Consider the following 19,223-nt stretch of genomic DNA (forward strand, 5'->3'; position numbering starts at 1 on the left):
ATTTTCGCATTTTTCCACTGCCAATTTTCATGCGAATTTATGTTATCTCTTTCTCTCCATTAGCAATTTGTCATGTTGAACAGAAATTGTTGAAAAACAGCTTGAAAAAACATTTTAAATACAACATAACCTTAACTAACCTAAAAAAAAAAAATTCTACAAGGAAGAAATTTCTAGTGGAATTTTAACAAAAATATTTACAGAAATGCTTCCTCACGAAGAATTTTTGGGTGGAAAGCCCCGACTTTGCGTTGTGTTTTAAATTAGACTCAATGATTTTCGCTCATGTGAATCACCTTCAATGAAGAGAAGAATCCAGAAGCATGAAAATTTACACTCTCTTTAGAGGCATTATTAAAATGGTGATTATATTGTGGGATGACTTTTTCGTCGTTTGAGTTGCGCAACAACTTAAACCGGCGTCTCGGCGTAAACCCAAATAGATTCTTGGCAAAGGGACTTTTCTGGTGTGAAACCAAAAGGAATTCATCGTTAAAACTTTATGACATATCTTCCATTGAGGATTCAGGAAGTTTTTGCACCCTGAATGGACGGCAAAAGGTCATAGATTACTTTGCGTGAAATTTGGCACTAATTAGGAGACTTTAGCAATTTATTAATGCAATGCATTACAACACAGAGGGTCATTATTTGCATGAAATTCTCCCTTCAATGAGTGTCGCGTAAATATGTATGCGATGTGGTTGAAAGCGAGATGATTTCGCTCAATGCTTGCAGAGAATGCGGAGAATAAGAGGATTAATGGGCGGGGCTAATGAGAAGGCGTGGCTTAAACAGCATTTCCTGTGACAATATTGAATTTTAGTGCGTTCCATCAATTTCATCGCTGCTCTTCTTCACGGTAAACCCTTCGAGTTGGTGCAAATAATCTCAACAAAGTGGATAAAATTGCGAGAGCAAGAGAGAGAGTGTTCGGCATCAACACACGTGAATTATCCTATCCAACACCTCAGGAATATTTGTGTGGCCGAGTGTCTAAATTTACCAGCGATCCTACACCAAAATCTCTTAACAGAAAATCAACGCGCGCACTTCAGTGCGCAAGATCGCGGCGATTTCGAGAGCCGAATCGCGAAATCGCCTGGGCTTTCCATAACACCTATTCGAACGGCTGAGGACTGATCGAATCAGTAGATCGTCAGCCTTGCTCCGGCGCAACAAAACTTTCTCGGGTGATTCGGTGGTTCGCGACAGTTCAACTTTCGAGTCGAGAAAGCTCACGAGTGGTCAATTGTTTGTGATTTTGCAGCCTCTTAGAGGAAATCCGGTGGGAAATTTAGTTAACAAATTGCAAATTATATAGCAGAGAGAGAGCTTTTCCTCAAATATATATTGTATAGGCGCAGTGTGTTTCTTGGGACGCTTTCTTTTAGAGCTTTTAGAGCGCTTTATAAGTGAAGAGTGCACGGACTATCCACACATTACTTGGGCTCTAATTAAGAAATCTTTGCAAACATCTTTGCAGTCTGTGTCAGTCGTCAAAGTGAAATAAAAGCCCCGAGGAGAGCTTTTTCAAAATGTCCACAGCCGTAAAAACATCGAAATATTCCTACCGATCGACAGGAGGCGGAAGTGCCGATGTCAACATTGAATACAGTGCCGATTTGAGTGCTCTCTCTCGCCTCGAGGTAAAGTCCTTTCTCCAACGAAAGCACTTATATAAGTTCTCTCGAAAGATAACATTCCAAACAGAAATTACATAATTTAGCAACGGATCTTCAGTGAGCTTTTGTGTTGTCTTGCAGGACAAAATCCGTCTCCTCCAGGATGATTTGGAAAGCGAGAGGGAGCTCCGTCAAAGGGTGAGTTGTGACACCGACGAAAATCACTTATTTACACAATTTGAAAAAAGCTCTCTCACCGCAAGAGCTTTTGACAAACAAAATTCCTTCAGACAAACATTCACAACCTCTGATAAAACGCAGAAAGTAAAGGGTTAACAACGACACTCTTTCACTTTGCGACAATAACCCATTACCTAATTCTCTAACCTTGCATCATCAGCCATTTCACTGTGGGTTTTACTTTGTGTGCCACTTTGGCACTCAATAAAAGTAAGAGTTTTTCCTTCCGCTGACAATCTCAAGAGCTTTTCTCTCCTCAATTTCACTGTGCTGAAAGACGCACCCTAAAGTGGGTTTCTAGAGTCATTCCAGTGCCTGAGAAAATTGATATGATGAAAAATGCTTCGTTACTTGTGTGTCGAGAGAGAGAAGAAGCATTTCAGTATGGCTGAAAATACCGATTTTGTGAAAATTCAGACTACAAGCTATTAATAGATGACTTCTGCTTAAAAATATTCATGAATCACTTCTCATGTGAGCCGCGTTTGAGAAAATGACCTACGTTTTCGTATTCCTGTTGATGATTCAAAGCGGCATGATTGCCTTTTCTCTTCCTCCAATGCATATAAATTGCCATTTCTCATCATCCCTTATCGTCTATTTATTGAATTAAATGTCGAAATTTCGAGAAATCATCACTTTGCCGATGATCGTTCTCACCTGGAGACTCACTCTTTTTTTTTAAATAGACCACTGGCGCAAGAAATCGCCAGTGATCGTCGGAAAAGCTCTCACACGGTAATTTTATCTTTTCAGAAACACGGAAGAATGTGCGTGGGTGCAGCCCATTTCACAGCCTATATACATGAAAATCTTACACAAATATTTCACTGAATAATTTTAGCCACACGCTCGCTGTGAAAAGTCTCTTCGCTCCGCATAATCTTTCTCATTTCGACATTTTCACCTCGCTTTTATTCACACAGGAGTGAAAATTTAGTGAAAAATGATCGGAGAGATTGGAAAAGATTTATACGAATTCCTCAATCGCAATGACGATCATTGGAAAATGTTCAAAATCACTCAAAAGATGTCATAGAATGATCGCAATGTACATAAAGTATGTATTTCGAATACATATCATGCTCTAATTAAAACATAAAGATCATGTTGAGCATGAAAATGAGAAGAAATCATATTTCCTCATCGATAATCCTTTTGTCCTATTTTCGCCATAGGATCAGGATCATCATTAATCTCGAGTTTTTGCTCATTATAATTAATTTCACTCGCCGTAAAGCTTAGAAATTGACCAAAATGCAACCATTTCTTCCAGATTGAGCGCGAGAAGGCCGACCTTAGCGTCCAGGTGATCGCCATGTCTGAGCGTCTCGAAGAAGCTGAGGGTGGTGCTGAGAATCAGGTGAGATCATGTGATCTTCAAATCAAAGAAACAACCTCTAACATCAATCCTTTCCCCCCGTTTTCCAGTTCGAGATGAATCGCAAGCGAGATGTGGAGATGACGAAACTCCGCAAATTGCTGGAGGACGTGCACCTGGAGTCTGAGGAGACGGCCCACTTGCTGAAGAAGAAGCACCAGGAGGTCATGGTTGACTTCCAGGAGCAACTCGACCTGCTGACCAAGGCGAAAGTGAGGTAAAGCTGCGTTGGCAATCAAAGGTGTTTGAAAAATTTCACCCCATCATAACGATCATCGATGCTCACGACGAGAGAGAAGAGCATTCTGAGCGGCGCATGCGAATCACGATCGATGAAGATATTTTTAGCATAAACTCTGTTTGCTCGACACTCCGGCCAAATATGTCTGCCCCTTCGCACAATGATCATTCTCGCCTCTTTTCGCCGACACCGTCAAATCAGAAATTTGATATGTGGAAGCGGGATGGATAGTCATAATGCTCAACACACTCCTGCTTCATTTGCCGAAATTCCACCATAATTATTGTACACATTTTATACACACACTCAAAAAAAAAGAAGTTCCGCGCGCGCGACGCATAGGAAAATTAGATCATTTGCTGCGATCCTCGCCGATGCACCACTAAAATTGTCAACTGTGGCGCGTGAAAATTATGCAATTGGAGAAAATATGAATTTATGCGGATGCTAAAATGTTGCAATTGCGTCGAGGTGCAGCATCACACCGACAGGTGGATGATAAATTATTGAATGTTGGATGGTTGGCATAAATAGATCGTGTGTGTGTTTCCCCACAATTCAGCCTATGTGATCATCGCGCGGCTGAGATTGCGAATGGGAGCAGAATCGGGTTAATGAAGAGATATACTTACAGTTGACGATATTTCAGCTGCGATAATCGTTATGACTGGAGATGAAATGAAGCCGCAGATTGAGAGCAATGATGATAAAATGTATCAATTATTTACAGGGCCGAGAAGGAAAAGTCCAAATTCCAATCTGAGGTCTACGAACTGCTCTCCCAAGTGGAGACGGTGAGCAAGGAGAAGGTCCTGGTTGTGAAGCAGGTGGAGAAGCTGGAAGTGCACATCTCTGAGTTGAACGTGCGCATTGAGGAGCTCAACCGCACTGTCCTGGACATCACGGCCCACAAGACCCGTCTGTCTTCTGAGAACATCGAACTGGTGAAGGAGGTGCAGGACCTCAAAGTCAACATCGAAGCCGTCATATACTCCAAGTCTCAGGTCGTGACCCAACTCGAGGATGCCCGTCGTCGTCTTGAGGATGAGGACCGCCGCCGATCCACCCTGGAAGCCAGCCTGCACCAAGTGGAAATCGAACTCGACAGCGTCCGCCTGCAGCTGGAGGAGGAGTCCGAGGCCCGTCTGGATCTCGAGCGTCAGCTGGTCAAGATGACCGGCGAGGCTCAGTCCTGGCGCGCCAAGTACGATGCCGAGGCTGCCGCTCGTGCTGAGGAGATCGAGGAGTTGCGTCGCAAGTACACCGCTCGCATCCAAGAACAGGAGGAACACATCGAGTCTCTGCTGGTGAAACTCAACAATCTGGAGAAGCAGAAGAGCCGCCTTCAGAGCGAGGTTGAGGTGCTCATTATCGATCTGGAGAAGTCCAATGCCACGGCTAGGGAGCTCCAGAAGCGCGTTGACACCCTTGAGCGCACCACCATTGAATTGAAGACACGCCTGGATGAGACAGTTGCCCTCTACGAAGGTGCCCAGCGTGATCTCCGCAACAAGGCCGCCGAGATTCAGCGTCTCAACCACGAATTGGACAAGGTCAAGGAGCAAAACAACACTCTGTTCCGCGAAAACAAGAAACTGGGAGGTAGGATCACAAATAGTGTGGAATTTAAAGAAATACCGGCTCTAATCAAATCCCATTTCTCCACAGATGACCTCCACGAATGCAAGGCCATCATTTCTGAGTACACCCGTCGCCTCCACGAGTTCGAACTGGAGGTTCGTCGTCTGGAGAACGAACGCGATGAACTTACCGCCGCCTACAAGGAGGCCGAAGCCGTAAGTATTCAACAAAGCTGGAGTTAGGCATCCTAGAATTGACTAACCAACATTTATAGGGTCGCAAAGCTGAGGAACAGCGTGCTCAGCGTCTGGCCTCTGAGTTCAACTCCTTCCGCCACGAGGCTGAACGTCGTCTTGCTGAGAAGGATGAGGAAATCGAAGCCATTCGGTGAGTAAGAATTCGATTTTGAAGGTTGTGTTGGCATTAGATCACGAACCCTTTTACAAAAGAAATTTCCTGACAAACAACGCCAAAAATAGTTTGAAAAAGGCACTTTGAGGTGACGATCGAGATATGATCAACATTGACTTGAGAGTACAACAATGATCTTCAAGTGTGTAAAAGAGTGCTTTAAGTGATTCAAACAACCGCCCTAATAGCATCTATAAATAGATGACAATTAAATTTAGCACTTAGCAATGCGTATTGTTGTTCTCAAGTCAGCCGTTTGACCTCAAAGTTGGGGGATCAAGTTCACAATCTGCTGCCCATTTTGGAGAAGCTGTGCAAATTGCACTGGAATGTGGTCGCGATTGATCGTGAATTGAATCGGCAATCGATTGCGCAGTAGGAAGTGAAGAAGCTCTAATCTATAATTAGGCCCTGAGATGCATCCGGATAAAAATATCACTCGTCGCGGATGATTTGAGGAATTATCACAATGCAGACTCTCTGCTGAAGAATGGCTCTGAAGGTGAAGTGCGACCAGTGAAAAGCCAGAGCGATAAGAGTGACCCATTTCAGTTGAGCGGTGAATGTCCTGAAGGTGCGATCGCGGTGTGTTCTGCAGAATTGAGATCTCGCACACCCTAAATCTCAATTGGCAGAGGGAACAAGTTGAGACTTGAGTAATTTCCCACAATTTGAGAAATTGAGCGAAAAGTGGACCGAAAATAGAGTTCAATGGCAAGCATGGCAAGGAATCGAGCACCCCACCCTAGAGCATCGCCTCTACATGGCGAACGATCGAGTGCAGAGGCACAGAGCCCAGCAGACAAGAGTCGATCGCGAGACTGGCGGGCCAGAACGCTCAACGTCGGGCAGGCAGTGCAGGCAGAGAGAATTGTGAAGATCTGTGAAGAGAAGAGTGGCATCGATCGCCTGATCGAGAGGAATAAGAAGCGTCGACACGAGGATTACCTGCAACTCCTGCGTAAACTCAACGACATCGACATCTTCGCCGAGCGGCACAACTTGCAGCAGACAAAGAAAATCATGGGTGACTACAGACAAGAGGTGCAGATCTCTAAGGAGTTGAAGAAGGCCATTCGTGGCAAGTCGGCTAATGCCATCAGCCGCGCCCTCCTGGAAGAGAGCACGCGCAACATCGAAGCGACGCAGGACCTCTCAATCGAGGAGGGCACCATCGTCCGTTCCAGCAGCATCTCGCGCGGTCGCAGCGAGGCCAGGAACATCCGTACGTTCCATGTGGAGTTCATGGATGACCGTGCCATCAATCAGCTCGAAGCAACAGTGACCAATTCGCTGGAACAAGTGAAGCGTGAACTCATTAACTTCAACTGCAAGTCCACGGAGATCTACCATGAATCAAGGTACAAGCGATAGAGAGAGAAAAGGTGCATCGCCGCTGAAAGTCCCTCTACGCACACCTCCCGTGAGCACACATACAATTGCTCTCGGGGGAATTTAGCCAGGAAATCGGTGCCAATGTTGCGCAAGAGCACGCAACTATAAATAATCCCGAGACATTTTCACTTGCCAACATGACCTCACGGTCCCACAGTACACACAATTCTCCCCATGAAATCACTAACCCCCGTCGCTTTTCCTCTTCCAGCAAGCAGACCGCTCTGGAGATCGAACAGCTCAACGCACGCGTGGTGGAGGCGGAGACCAAGCTGAAGACCGAAGTGGCACGCATCAAGAAGAAGCTCCAGATCACCATCACAGAGCTGGAGATGTCCCTGGACGTGGCCAACAAGACCAACATCGATCTGCAGAAGACCATCAAGAAGCAGTCCCTGCAACTCACCGAACTCCAGTCCAGCTACGAGGAGATGCAGCGTCAGTTGCAGCAGACCCTCGACCAGTACGCCGTGGCTCAGCGCCGCCTCACGTCAATGACTGCCGAATTGGATGAGGTGCGTTCCAACTACGATGTGGCCCTGCGTGGAAAGCGCTCCGCCGAGCTGGCCGTGGAGGAGTGTGGTACTCGCATCACCGAATTGAGCAATGTCAACGTGAGCCTCGCCTCGGCCAAGGTTAAGATCGAACAGGAGTTGCAAGTGATCGCCAGCGACTACGAGGAGGTGACCAGGGAATTGCGCATCAGTGACGAGCGCTACCAGAAAGTTCAGGTCAGTAAACCATAATTGCCATGCGATTGAAGGATAATAACTGACCGTGCAATGAAATTGCAGGTAGAGCTGAAGCACACAGTCGAACTTCTGCACGAAGAACAGGAGCGTGTGGTGAAGATTGAGGCCATCAAGAAGTCCCTCGAGGTTGAGGTCAAGGTAAGAAGCAATAGTATATTGTAAGAGTTACAAAAATCCTAGGGGCGGCTGTGGCTCAGTGGTCAACATGCTTGACTCTCGATGCTACAGTCGTGTGTTCGAATCCCTTAAATCCTTTAACGGAGAAGGACGTGTCCCTCAATGGGATGTTAAAGCCATATAAGTATATAAGAAAGTACAAAACCCTAACATGTGACTTTTTGCAGAACCTCTCGGTCCGCCTGGAAGAGGTGGAGACGAACGCTATTGTGGGCAGCAAGAGAATCATCAGCAAACTGGAGGCGCGCATCCGCGATTTGGAACTGGAACTTGAAGAAGAGAAGCGACGACATGCCGAAACCATCAAGATCCTGAGGAAGAAGGAGCGCACGGTCAAGGAAGTGATGATCCAATGCGAGGAGGACCAGAAGAATGTGCTGCTCTTGCAGGAGGGCCTGGAAAAAGCCAACGCCAAGATCAGCTTGTTCAAGCGTCAGCTTACGGAACAGGTCAGGAAGTTACATGAAGTCTAACCTTGGGATGAAACTGACGAAATCCCAATATTTTCCACAGGAGGGCATGTCTCAACAGTCCGTCACCCGTGTCCGTCGCTTCCAGCGCGAACTGGAGGCCGCCGAGGATCGTGCCGATGTGGCCGAAACCAACTTGAACCTGATCCGCGCCAAGCATCGCACCTTCGTCACGACATCCTCTGTTCCCGGCTCCCAGGTTTACCTCGTCCAGGAGACCAGGACAACAACCACCGATTAAGCCGTGACATCCATTCGAATTTTATCTCAGACACACACCATTTTACCTTTTTTCGGACAGATATTCTCTTTCCCCCATTTCACGAACCCCTTCCCCCTATTTTATTGTCTTTCTGTCTTAGTTTCTTTATTTTTTATTATCAAATCAATTCTGTCATCGCGCGAGAGAAAGCAAAATTAAAAATATGCACAACATTCCCGGCCAACTGAGGGAGATTGGAAGCGGAGACACACGCCATCATCACTCCTTTTTCACTCTTTTCCCCCAAAATGAAAAACAATCAAACAACGAGCGACACAGAGGGCGCAATTTGCCGGGATCCTCTTTGAGAAAAAAATAAAAAACTCACACACAGAAACTTAGAACTCTACTTGAGAGAGAAATCATTTTATAAAGAGAGATAATTATGATATTAAATAAAAAGGATATTTTAAAAAGTCCACTTTTTGCCCATTTGATTTTTGCGAGACATCACAACACGCGCGCGCACCATCTATTGAGGTGATTTCAAACGATGAGAGATGTTTTGACTTCACCTCAAATCAGTGAAAACATTATAGAATTTTAAGACAATTTATAATACATTTAAGAGTTTCTTTTTTTTGGGTGGTAAAACAAAATACTCCTTCTCACATAGTTTCTAAATAAAAAGGAAAAGAAAAAATCTTTAAAGAGAAAAAAAAATTACTTTGTAAGAGCAAAAGAACATGAATCTTCCTCTCTTTTCAACTTGCACAGACTTTTTTTTGTCATCAACACACACGAAGAGCTTCACAGAATAATTTATTTAGTGTAATAATTTCTTATGTCTAATTTACTGGGTTAAATACAAATGCAAAATACATTGTATAACTTCTACTTTTCACCATCTTCAATTGACGCTAAGGGCATTGAGGAGAAAAATAAAAATTGTTAAATTACGTCGACTTACCATTTTATTTGGCGTCTTCTTTTGCCTCTTCAGCATCGCTGTCGACTGTCGATGGTGTGTTTGAACTTCCCACGCCGTTTGTGGGTGAAGGAGGGAAGATTTCTGTGAAATTCTCCTCCAAACTCTGCTCTTCGATCAGCGCAATTAGACTCTGCAGCGTGTCTTTGGCAATGTGATGATGGATGGAGTGGAAGAATCCTCGATAGTGATGGAAATTGTGGCTGAAAAGATTAACAATTATAGTCTTGATGTGTTAATCCTTCAAATTTACTCACATATTGAGCAAAATTGTGCCCATAAGTTCCTTGCAGTCGATCAAGTGCCTCAAATAAGCCCTCGTGTGATCCTTGCAAGTCAGACAATTGCATCCCTGAAGCACTGGCGAGAAGTCTTCGCGGAATTCTTCACTGTTCAAGTCGATATGAAGCTTTTTTCTGCCTTCTTTCTTGTCCTCTGGCTCGAAGTCGAACACCAATGCTCTTTTCTTCAGGCTGTAGAGAAAAGGCAGTGAATTGTCAAAAGCATCCACTCCAAGTTGGATCATTTTCAGCATCAGCAGAGGCGAAAAGGCGCCCAAAACCATCCTCAACTTGTCCTGAGGAAGATTTTCATTGCAGAGCTTCACAATCTCTAGAGTTTCCTTCTCAGGGACGAATAGAGCAGTTTCGCCATTTCCATGGAGTCCATCAATGAACACCCCATCGATTTCCACACTCTTGACGAATTCTATGCTCTTTTGACGATTTTCTCGTGAAAATCCACCAACAATTGGTGCTAAAGTGAAGATTTTCCTCAAATTTTCGCTCTTGCTTCTCATCTCGAGGCACTTCTCTGTAAATTTAATGGTTCTGCTGACGGAATGCACGCCTCTCTTCTTCGATGACTCCACTGTTGTGTCCCCATCGCCCAGGAGATGACAGAAATCCGGCCGGAAAGTCTTCACAAAGTCCATAAAGCTCTCAGGCGAAATGACTTTCTTCCCGTATCTCGTAAATAAAGGCACTCCTGCCTTCTCATGGTGGCCACTCCGAGACTCTGTGCTTGTGTCCCGAAGACACAGGAATGTCGGGCATTCCGGAAGCGCCACAAAACATGAGATACTCTTCCCAGAATCCTTCACACTGTCCAACATTTGGGAAGTTGTGGTCAAATTCACAGAAATTGCTGTCTCTGACAGGTTGGAGGTCAATTCTACCACTTCCCTGGACATGTAGGGAAAGCTTCCGCCCTGAAATGCAGAGAAACCAAGAAAAACCGGGAAATAGAGACAGATTTCCATGGAGAAAGCATGAGAATATGAGGTTAGGATACAAACACGAGTTGTTTGGAGTAAAACAGGTGTTTTCAGCACCACATCCGGCAATCTCTCAATTCCAGTCAATGCTCCCAGTCTTCCTGAACACTTGCTGATGCTCTCCACCATGAATTTCATTGTTGTTATGAGGGAAAAGCAGAGAAATACGGAAGAAAACACGCGTATTTTTATTTTGCGCACAATCAAACTGTGAGCCAAAGCGGCGATATATCGATATAATCGATATTCCATTGAATTTTTATAATAACGACTTAAGGCGGTTAATTCTCTCTGTTTATTTTTCTAAATATTTCTACAAATTTCCGGGAAGATCCTCACCATTTCAAGCTGCACCCTCATACCATTTAGGCTTCATCCACTCACTTTGCTTAGGAGATTGCTTCAGCACCACAAAGGCATTCCCATTGGCGTCTTTTGCTGAGTACTTTGCATTCCCTTCAACCACACTCACTCTTTCCCGGATTCTAGTGGCATTCTCATCAGTTTCCTGACCACCCCCTGCAGCTCGTCTGCCAAATTTAGGAGATCTATATCTTCCCGATGGCGGATCGTCAACATTCTCCACCATTACCCGGAAAGTCGCTGACGAAGGAACTTCTTTTGTGGATGATCTTCTGCGACGCTCTAGATTATCATTCAAATCCTTCCGAGGAGACACAGCGGACGGAATGCGATCTCGTGAGGGAGTTCTCTCCTTTATAATGTAATCACTCTTCGCCTTGCGGTATTCTGGAAGAGCTTCGAACGGCATAATCTCAGGAGGAGTGTGAATATTGGGAGCTGGATTCTTGGTGAATCGTCTAATGTAGCTTCCATCTGGCATGGCGGAGAGACGGAAGTGAGAATCGGGTTTTCTCGTGACAGGACGAGAGCGAGGGAAATCCAGGAATCTGCACTTGTACTCTGGATTGAACTCTGTGTCTCCTTTGAGATTGAGGAAGGGTTCTCTAGCTTTGGCTCTCAGCGGTGGAGCTGTGATGTTGTGATCCTTGAAGCTCTCAAAGTACTCAGGCGGTCTCTTTGAGAACTCTCCGCTCATCTTCAAGTGATCATCCTTCCTCAGCAACTGACATCGTTCCAAAGCGGATCTCTCAGGCTCCCGAAATTGCTCTCGATACTCAGGACGCACGTCAATTTCTCCTCCCAGAAGCAAATTGTCTGGCTTCCTAATTGGCGTGCTTCTATTCACACTTTCGTAACTCTTGAACTTCTCAGCATACTCAGGAACTCCCTGGAAATCCCCCTGGAGCCGAATGTTCGTCATCTGCGGGATTGAGTGGCTCTTCTCGATGACTGGGAACTCCACAAATTTGCTCCTGTACTCAGGACTGTACGCGTTATCAGTTGGTACATTCGACATTGGGAAGTTGTGGCGATTTGTGATCTCCTGAAGTGGTCTGTCCTCGATCCTCCTCACTTCCAGCATGGAATACGGCACGTACGATGAAGCGTACTCGGGATGATAGTCAACTTCCCCGGTTAACTTGAGATTCTCTGGGTATTTGTAGGCACTCGGCCGGCAGTTGCTCAGCTCCTCTTCCAGAAACAGTCTAAACTTCCTCCTGTGCTCAGACTCCGTCTCCATTGACGTCTCAGCCACTTTGAGTGACGTTGGACGCCTCTCGAGCGGTGATCTTGGTGGGACGGGATTTGGGGGATCGTGGAAGCGCCTCTTGTACTCCGTCTTGAGCGCCGAGAAGGGCAGACTGGGCTCAGAGGCGTTGTACAGGCAGATGTTGCTGCGCGTGTAGATCTCAGGTGGCCTCCGTCGGCGATGGAAGCCCAATTCATCCACTGTTATGTACTCATGCGGCAGCTTCTTGTGCCACCTCGAAGTCTGGGGCGGTGACGAGTCCGACAAGTCCGGTTCTGACGTGGATTTGTTGCGGAAGAAGTTGCTCCCGTCCGCGAAGTGTGCTTTTCTGGGGGAGAAATAAGCATTTATCAGTTCTAAAGTTCATTTCGTCCATTTCCGAAAAATGATCGATCGTTTTGTTTATGTTTCGTGACATTTCCGAATCACGATCGATTTTTTTATTTCATACTCTCGATTTTTCTCTTGATGGGAATTGAAAACACAAGTTTGGTAAGATTTCTTTGGAAATTCGCGGAAAAGTCAAAATGTCTCATCTTCTAAAGTCTCCCATTGAGCTTTTAAGATTGTTTTGTGATGCGCAAAAGTGCTCAACGCCGAAATATCAAGATATTTCTCACATATCCAATGACGCCAACTTTATATATTCAGTGGAGGTTTGTGCATTTCCTCGTAAGGAAAACACTGTAATTATTGTAATAATTTCTAATCTCTTTCGCAGGCTTGTGGCAAGAGATCCACAGGCTGTGGATTCACAAGGGAGCACGCGAAAAATGCTGCTGCGCAGAAACTCCTGAAGATCATTCCGATTAAGCAGGAACCGCACGAAGAGCCCAAGAAAGCACAAGAAAATGCGCAGCCTTTCTTTAATTACGTGGGCAAATTGATGGAGAAATGCGTGAAGGAAAGGCTTCCAAAGCCAGTGTTTGGCTGCTGCAAAGATCCTCACGGATTCCAGGTTAAGTGCGATGTGATGAGATTGAGTGCTGTCGGAAGGGGTTCTACAAAGAAGGAGGCCAAGCATGCGGCAGCGAAGGAAATGCTAAACATCCTATCTTCTACGGCTCCTGCGCAACCTAATAAGAGTGGCCAGAAAGGCTCTTTCAGCTCATCTGTCGTCCAGCAGAATTTCTTCCTGAATATAGATCCGGATCGCATTGAGGCAGCGAAGAAGCTTCTGACTGAGGCTCCCGAAGGGAACAATAAGAAGCAGCTGGCGCAGGACATTTGCCAGCTCCTGGGAGTTCCATTTGTGACCTACACAATTTCTATCGACGACAAGACTGTTGAGGTCTTCGAACTGGCTGTAAATATGGTTCTCATCCAGCGAGGCGCTGCTGGAGAGACCTTTGAAGGACCTCTGAAGACCCTGAAGGACATTCTCAATGCTTGAGCTTATGATTTTATTATTACAAGGATTACAAAAGTCTTTTTGAACTGATTGAGATCATTATTACATGTATTTTTACAAGGAATAAATGTATTGAATTGAATATAAATGTGATTTATTTATGTCTCCAATCTTGTTTTATAAAATCCGCTCCTTTCTCGCCAATCATTATCGATGGGGCGTTTGTGTTTCCTCTTGGAATTCTAGGCATAATGCTGGCATCAATAACTCGCAATCCTTCAATGCCTTTAACTCTCAATCTGGGATCAACAACAGCGTCTGAATCTCGTTCTGGTCCCATTTTCGCCGTTCCCACAGGATGGAAAACCGTCGTTATTATATATCGGCAGTAACATTCCCAGTATTTATCGCTGTTGAAGTCTAAAAGGTCACATTCGGGGATCGGAAATGGCACTAAAGTTGCTCCGAGCGATTGATAAGTGGGCGTTGATAAAAATCTAAGATATAAGCGAATTGCCTTGATAAAGGTCACAACATCTGAAGATTCGGCAAGATAGTTTGCGAAGATTCTGGGTTTATCCATAGGATCGGCACTTCTAAGTCGAACTTCTCCTCTGGAATCTTGCGCCAAGTGTGACACTTCGATAAGAAGAATGTGTGATGTTTTAACTTCCTCAGCAGCGAAATCGATAATGTTCTTAACGTATCCCGAAAGCCTTAGAAATCCTGTGATTCCATCAACATCGCCCTTCTGGTAGAAGAGATTGTAGTACTGAAAATTGGGGTACTTTGCTGTTGGATCGTCAACATTGACGTATCCTAGAGTGGGCAAAGTGCCAGGAGCGGCGAAGTAACCTCTGCGTTCGTTTAAATACAAGGAATAGCGCCGCAATAATTCACTTTCCGTCAATGATGTTGCATTCCAGTGATTTAGTTTGATCATAAACACCACACCAGGATGATCTTGTAGATTCTTTCCAACTTGGAGGTCTTTAATGACTGGAATTTCCATTTCGCGCAGATGATCTGCAGGTCCAATGCCTGATAGCATCAGAATCTGCGGAGTATTCAAGGCTCCAGCGCTGACAATCACTTCCTTCTTGGCATAAGCCTTCAAGTTTTCTCGCCCACCAAGATTCATTGTCACTCCCAAGGCTACATTTTCACTGTCCATCTCAAGTTTGGTCACATGAGCGTGCTTAGCGATGTGCAAATTGGGTCTGTTCATGGCGGGACGCAGGAAAGCAGCGGCTGTGCTTTCTCGCACTCCTGATCTCACAGTTCCTTGAGACAGTGTGAATCCTATGTGTTCATTTGCATTGATATCAAGCACAAAGTCAAAGCCCATTTCTTCGGCTGCTTGAAAAATCACCCTATTAATTGGCGGATCATTGCGGTAGAATTCCACAGACAATGGTCCGTCTTTTGAGTGAAAATGTCCACAAGAAGCACGCGCAATTTCTGCATCGTGATTCTGTTCTGACTTCTTGAAGTACTCCAAGACATCTGAATAGCCCCAAGTTGGATTTCCCAGTGCTTCCCAGTTATTGTAATCATCTTCGTTGCCGCGCACATAAAGCATGCCATTTATTGAACTCGATCCACCCAACATTTTTCCTCTCAACCACCAACCAGCGAAGATGCTGGAATTTGACGGTTCTATATTGTAATGCCAGATTGGTTGCGCATTATCCGCGAACGCATTCTCAAATGCTGGTATCTAGAAGATTAATATTCGGTGCATTCTGTATCTTCAGTACTATTAATCAATTAATCAATTCTTACTGCTGATTCAATTGGAGGATCTCCTCCTGCTTCCAAGAGAAGAATCTTCCAGTCCGGATTCTCACTTAGGCGATGCGCAACAACAGATCCAGCAGATCCAGCTCCGACAATTATGAAATCATACTCGCCAAAACCTGTGTGAATTGTTGCGAAATTTGCCGAATTATAACTCAAAAACCCGCTAATAGTTTGATAAAGTGTGAAATCAATTTTAAATACATTTTATAAAGTTCTTTTTAAAGTTCTATATTAAAATAATTTAAAATATATCATATTATCTCATTTTAAGTCTTTTAGGAACAAACATTTGAGGAAAAATAAGCGTTTTTGCTAAATAAAATTACATGAATTATAAAAAAATTGACTTTTCACAGTTTTCAATTCACCCGTCGACATAAAAGACTGTTTTTTTTTACCTTTCTTCAGAGCAATTTCTCCATAATCTCTTGGCCACAATTCTGGAGATGAAAGTGAGCACTGAGATATTGCTAAGTATTTAATGAGTAGTGATAAGAATTGATTTGCCGATCCTGTACTTAAATTCGGACACGTTGATATTAATTGTTCCATTTCTTGTACACTTTTTCAACTTCTTTTCCACTTCCAACGCACTGGTTAAAGAGAAGTTTACACTTATACAAGTTGAATGCGACTAAAGTGTTCTTCGAAAAGCGCGGATAATATAACGATACATTGGAAAGTAATATAAATGACATTGAGAACTCGAAATTTAAGCACGCTTCGATGCATGTTTATAAGAGTGCGAAAGTTGCTTTCTGCGCTCTTATTTTTTGCGAGGTTCTGTTGGTATTTAAGTCTTCGTCATTCCCTAAATTTACCGTCTTTCTTCAGGAATTTCCCATCAAGAAACTCCTTCGCATAGCAACACTGCGTCGGAATTTAATCAATACAGCGCTGAAATCCGCGAATCAATAGTGGAGATTGATTGAAAACTTTTCACTATCATTTCCAAGGGCTGAACCTTGAACCCGTCACTCAATTCTCCAGGGAAATCAAATATAGACTCTCGTGGTCAATAATGCAGACTTATTGATGGGCAATGCTTGAAATCAATATGTTTGACCATCGGATTTACACACGGATTAACTATTCATTTACCCAGATGAAGTCTGGAGTGTTTGAGGATCTTTTGCTGTCTCTCACGGCCACTTAATTGCACACAAAGAGTTTGAAGAAGCTCTTCACTCGTCAAAAGCTCTCGCGACAATGCCGAGTCGCTCTGCGTGCCATCAATAAACTTCCCCTCCGTCGAATCGTCCTCAATTTAATCGCTTATTTACGCGACTTTTTCCAGGAGTTGGGGAAAGTCTGCCGTCGCTTGAATTCCTTGAATTGCTTTCAGTGGAAAGTTCACGGTCAATTTGCGCCACAAATGAATCGCCAAAAACAGGCGAAATGTACGGAAAAACGTTGAATTTTTCAAATTTTCTCATCCAATAGCCAAGAAGAGGAGGAAAAACACCAAATTCTGACCACCAAAAGCTTGTCAGGTGGTGAGAAAACAACTCTCAGTCACTCTGGAAACGGACTTTCGTGTGTGGCTTTAGCATGATTTCCATTTCGGAGAGTTTCGCTGCATTTTAATTCCTCCACGGAATAAACTTGCGTCCTATTTTGGATTCCTATTGACAAATGACTTGAGCTGCACTGCATTTGATTTCTGCCCTAGTTTCATGTCTCTAAATTTAATTCTGCAGTTGGAGAAATTATTGCCAATGTGCGGTCTTTAGTCAAGCACAAAAGCCACGCGAATCCATAAATAAATGTTTGTGAGGTGTTTGAATGGATTTTTACGCAAGGATAATGACTTCTTTTGTGCCTCGCTCAAGGTTACAATAATATTTTATTTCGCGTGAGAAATTAATTTCTCATCGGAATTTGGAGTGCAGAGTGGAGAAATTGAACTGAATTTCCAACTCAATTTATCTCTCCGAGCTAAAATGTTGCTTTTTACGTGATTTCTTAATCACATATTTGTATGATTTCTTGGCGTGTTCACACAAAACTTATCCTTTTTATTGCTTGTGTATATTTAACACTTTTTATACGCCCAAAATAAATCTCTGTGATATTTTTATGACCTTCTTTTGCAAATAAGAAAATCTTTTGGCTATTTATAGAGAATGAAAATCCATTGTCTTGATTGAAAAAAAGAAGAAGAAAGTCTCTAATGACTTCCTCGGGCGCGGAGTAAAAGTGCAGGGAAAATTCTCACGCGAGGCGAAAAGGTTAATCAGTGTGATTTGCATGCAAACTGGGCTGCAAAAGGGGTTTGGAAAGTGACATTAAACTTGCACTCCATGTGCAAGTTAACATCGTGAATCTTGCAAGTGGGTCAGAAAAAGGAATTTGTGTGAATATTGCATCAGTTTCACTCACTTTTTCAATTTTCTCCTCATTTTATCACTCTTTCGCTTCGATCAATTTTCCCTTCGCGCGATCGCGTGCATTTAAGCGGTGGAATTTACATAAAAATCCCTCTTCGTCGGTGGGGTTGATTTTCGTTTGAGACAATCTTGTAAAAAAAAGCTCCACAGCTCGCGACTTGAGGAGCTTTCGCGTGTGCTTCTCGCAGAACGACTCACGATGGACTGAAGGGCGATTTTCTTGAGTGAAAGTAAAACCACCGTCGAAAGGGGGTGAAAAGTCGCATTAGGACGTGGATTTCCGCCCGATTGAATGGGACTCGCGTTGGGTTTTCCAGCTCAAGGCTTCCCTCTGGGAGTTGAAGATTGATTTTCAGGAGAGATTCCAGCGAAGGTCGCCGATAATTAATGTCTTGGGCGAGAGATCTTAAAGCAGGGCGGGAAAATTCACGATTTTGAGTTCGTTCACTGGGTTGGATGGACAATTGACACAACAATGCGACAACCTTGGCGCCTTTCGATTCACATGACAAGATTTCTTCCAATGCATCGCCCTTGGAGCCCTCGAATCGTTCACACTCACGCAAATGCCAGAGTCTTCCAAAGAGCCCAAGAATTGGGTCACTGAGGAGCGTTTCTCGCTCATTTTCACACGATATCAGTGTGATTCCGCCCACTTTATCACTCATGTGGGCCCGTAAACATTTACGAGCCACGCGTCAATGGTCAGAGATGAAATATGAAGTGAATATAAATCCCTCGTGACTGCGAAATGTAGGTATATTGTAAGTTCTCAAGGGTGGGATTTAATTGTACAAGTAAACGAGAGATGAAATATGTACATATGTATTAATTATTATTGAATATTGAACAAGGTTTTCGATAGTTTAAAGTGCAAAAAGATCATTCGATTGAAAACTTTTCATTGACTTAGCCGTATTTGCGACTTTACTTTACTAAACTGTGTTATAAGATTACGATTCATAATATTTATGAAAGTGTGGAATTTATATTCCAGAAGGCAAGAAACCTATAAAATACACGTGAAAATCAAGAAAATTTACAAGAATGATGTTTTTATGTTGATTAGCACACATTTATTGGGTTTTTCTGGCCACTTGTGCACATTTTAATGCACCAGATTGAGGTTATGTGTTTCCGAACGTTGATATTTTGATTCTATTTATTGCTCACGCGTGCTTGTTGTGACACGCATAGCAAAAGCATCTTCTAGGGCATTTTTTTCGTACTGTTGAACTGATTCTTCGCGTTTGATGGCTGAAATTCATATTAAATAAACTTTAAGCTAAATATAAGATGTAAAAAGCGTAAAGTTGCAACCCAAA

The 19,223-nt window shown here is 43.8% G+C and overlaps 6 protein-coding genes across 6 annotated transcripts in view; 2 read left to right on the forward strand and 4 right to left on the reverse strand.

Annotated features, from left to right (window-relative positions):
* LOC132260417 (FH1/FH2 domain-containing protein 3) overlaps positions 1 to 9,526 on the reverse strand; it is a 41,071-nt gene extending 31,545 nt beyond the window's left edge. The window contains exon 1 of the mRNA XM_059758498.1: positions 9,446 to 9,526. Coding sequence (XP_059614481.1) covers positions 9,446 to 9,481 — 36 coding nt within the window. The 5' untranslated portion in view covers positions 9,482 to 9,526. The remainder of the gene's footprint in view (positions 1 to 9,445) is intronic.
* LOC132260418 (paramyosin, long form) lies at positions 1,137 to 8,956 on the forward strand. Its single transcript, XM_059758502.1, has 12 exons — positions 1,137 to 1,288; positions 1,487 to 1,649; positions 1,767 to 1,823; positions 3,142 to 3,228; positions 3,297 to 3,463; positions 4,218 to 5,089; positions 5,156 to 5,283; positions 5,343 to 5,455; positions 7,086 to 7,605; positions 7,669 to 7,764; positions 7,971 to 8,252; positions 8,317 to 8,956. Exons 2-12 carry the CDS (start codon positions 1,539 to 1,541, stop codon positions 8,512 to 8,514), a joined length of 2,631 nt encoding a protein of 876 aa, XP_059614485.1. The 5' UTR covers positions 1,137 to 1,288; positions 1,487 to 1,538; the 3' UTR covers positions 8,515 to 8,956.
* On the reverse strand, positions 8,908 to 10,945 carry LOC132260419 (queuine tRNA-ribosyltransferase accessory subunit 2). Its single transcript, XM_059758503.1, has 3 exons — positions 10,761 to 10,945; positions 9,721 to 10,673; positions 8,908 to 9,666 (listed from the first exon to the last, which is right to left on the reverse strand). The coding sequence occupies exons 1-3, from the start codon at positions 10,875 to 10,877 to the stop codon at positions 9,450 to 9,452; spliced, it is 1,287 nt and encodes a 428-aa protein (XP_059614486.1). The 5' UTR covers positions 10,878 to 10,945; the 3' UTR covers positions 8,908 to 9,449.
* Positions 10,946 to 11,019: 74 nt separating this feature from the next.
* On the reverse strand, positions 11,020 to 17,981 carry LOC132259772 (uncharacterized). Its single transcript, XM_059757530.1, has 2 exons — positions 17,891 to 17,981; positions 11,020 to 12,682 (listed from the first exon to the last, which is right to left on the reverse strand). The coding sequence occupies exons 1-2, from the start codon at positions 17,908 to 17,910 to the stop codon at positions 11,083 to 11,085; spliced, it is 1,620 nt and encodes a 539-aa protein (XP_059613513.1). The 5' UTR covers positions 17,911 to 17,981; the 3' UTR covers positions 11,020 to 11,082.
* Positions 12,828 to 13,792, forward strand: LOC132260207 (uncharacterized). The gene is made up of 2 exons (XM_059758184.1): positions 12,828 to 13,010; positions 13,076 to 13,792. The coding sequence occupies exons 1-2, from the start codon at positions 12,882 to 12,884 to the stop codon at positions 13,745 to 13,747; spliced, it is 801 nt and encodes a 266-aa protein (XP_059614167.1). The 5' UTR covers positions 12,828 to 12,881; the 3' UTR covers positions 13,748 to 13,792.
* On the reverse strand, positions 13,860 to 16,060 carry LOC132260637 (glucose dehydrogenase [FAD, quinone]-like). Its single transcript, XM_059758883.1, has 3 exons — positions 15,907 to 16,060; positions 15,491 to 15,624; positions 13,860 to 15,425 (listed from the first exon to the last, which is right to left on the reverse strand). Exons 1-3 carry the CDS (start codon positions 16,058 to 16,060, stop codon positions 13,860 to 13,862), a joined length of 1,854 nt encoding a protein of 617 aa, XP_059614866.1.
* Positions 17,982 to 19,223: the final 1,242 nt, after the last annotated feature.

The sequence above is a fragment of the Phlebotomus argentipes genome, unplaced genomic scaffold, assembly GCF_947086385.1.
Source record: "Phlebotomus argentipes unplaced genomic scaffold, Phlebotomus argentipes genome assembly scaffold_18, whole genome shotgun sequence".
Classification (NCBI taxonomy): Eukaryota; Metazoa; Arthropoda; class Insecta; order Diptera; family Psychodidae; genus Phlebotomus; species Phlebotomus argentipes.

What these genes read in the sequence shown, in the direction of transcription:
- LOC132259772 (XM_059757530.1), bottom strand. Translation starts at nt 17,910, where the DNA reads ATGAGGAGAAAATTGAAAAA. An exon ending in ATGAGGAGAAAATTGAAAAA is followed by an intron (nt 12,683 to 17,890) that starts GTGAGTGAAACT and finishes TTTCTCCCCCAG; the next exon opens with AAAAGCACACTTCGCGGACG.
- LOC132260207 (XM_059758184.1), top strand. Translation starts at nt 12,882, where the DNA reads ATGTCTCATCTTCTAAAGTCTCCCATTGAGCTTTTAAGATTGTTTTGT. An exon ending in ACTTTATATATTCAGTGGAG is followed by an intron (nt 13,011 to 13,075) that starts GTTTGTGCATTT and finishes TCTCTTTCGCAG; the next exon opens with GCTTGTGGCAAGAGATCCAC.
- LOC132260419 (XM_059758503.1), bottom strand. Translation starts at nt 10,877, where the DNA reads ATGAAATTCATGGTGGAGAGCATCAGCAAGTGTTCAGGAAGACTGGGA. An exon ending in TTTTACTCCAAACAACTCGT is followed by an intron (nt 10,674 to 10,760) that starts GTTTGTATCCTA and finishes TCTGCATTTCAG; the next exon opens with GGCGGAAGCTTTCCCTACAT. An exon ending in GGCACAATTTTGCTCAATAT is followed by an intron (nt 9,667 to 9,720) that starts GTGAGTAAATTT and finishes TAATCTTTTCAG; the next exon opens with CCACAATTTCCATCACTATC.
- LOC132260637 (XM_059758883.1), bottom strand. Translation starts at nt 16,060, where the DNA reads ATGGAACAATTAATATCAACGTGTCCGAATTTAAGTACAGGATCGGCA. An exon ending in AGAAATTGCTCTGAAGAAAG is followed by an intron (nt 15,625 to 15,906) that starts GTAAAAAAAAAC and finishes CAATTCACACAG; the next exon opens with GTTTTGGCGAGTATGATTTC. An exon ending in ATCCTCCAATTGAATCAGCA is followed by an intron (nt 15,426 to 15,490) that starts GTAAGAATTGAT and finishes TTAATCTTCTAG; the next exon opens with ATACCAGCATTTGAGAATGC.
- LOC132260418 (XM_059758502.1), top strand. Translation starts at nt 1,539, where the DNA reads ATGTCCACAGCCGTAAAAACATCGAAATATTCCTACCGATCGACAGGA. An exon ending in GAGGAAATCGAAGCCATTCG is followed by an intron (nt 5,456 to 7,085) that starts GTGAGTAAGAAT and finishes TTCCTCTTCCAG; the next exon opens with CAAGCAGACCGCTCTGGAGA. An exon ending in AGCGCTACCAGAAAGTTCAG is followed by an intron (nt 7,606 to 7,668) that starts GTCAGTAAACCA and finishes ATGAAATTGCAG; the next exon opens with GTAGAGCTGAAGCACACAGT.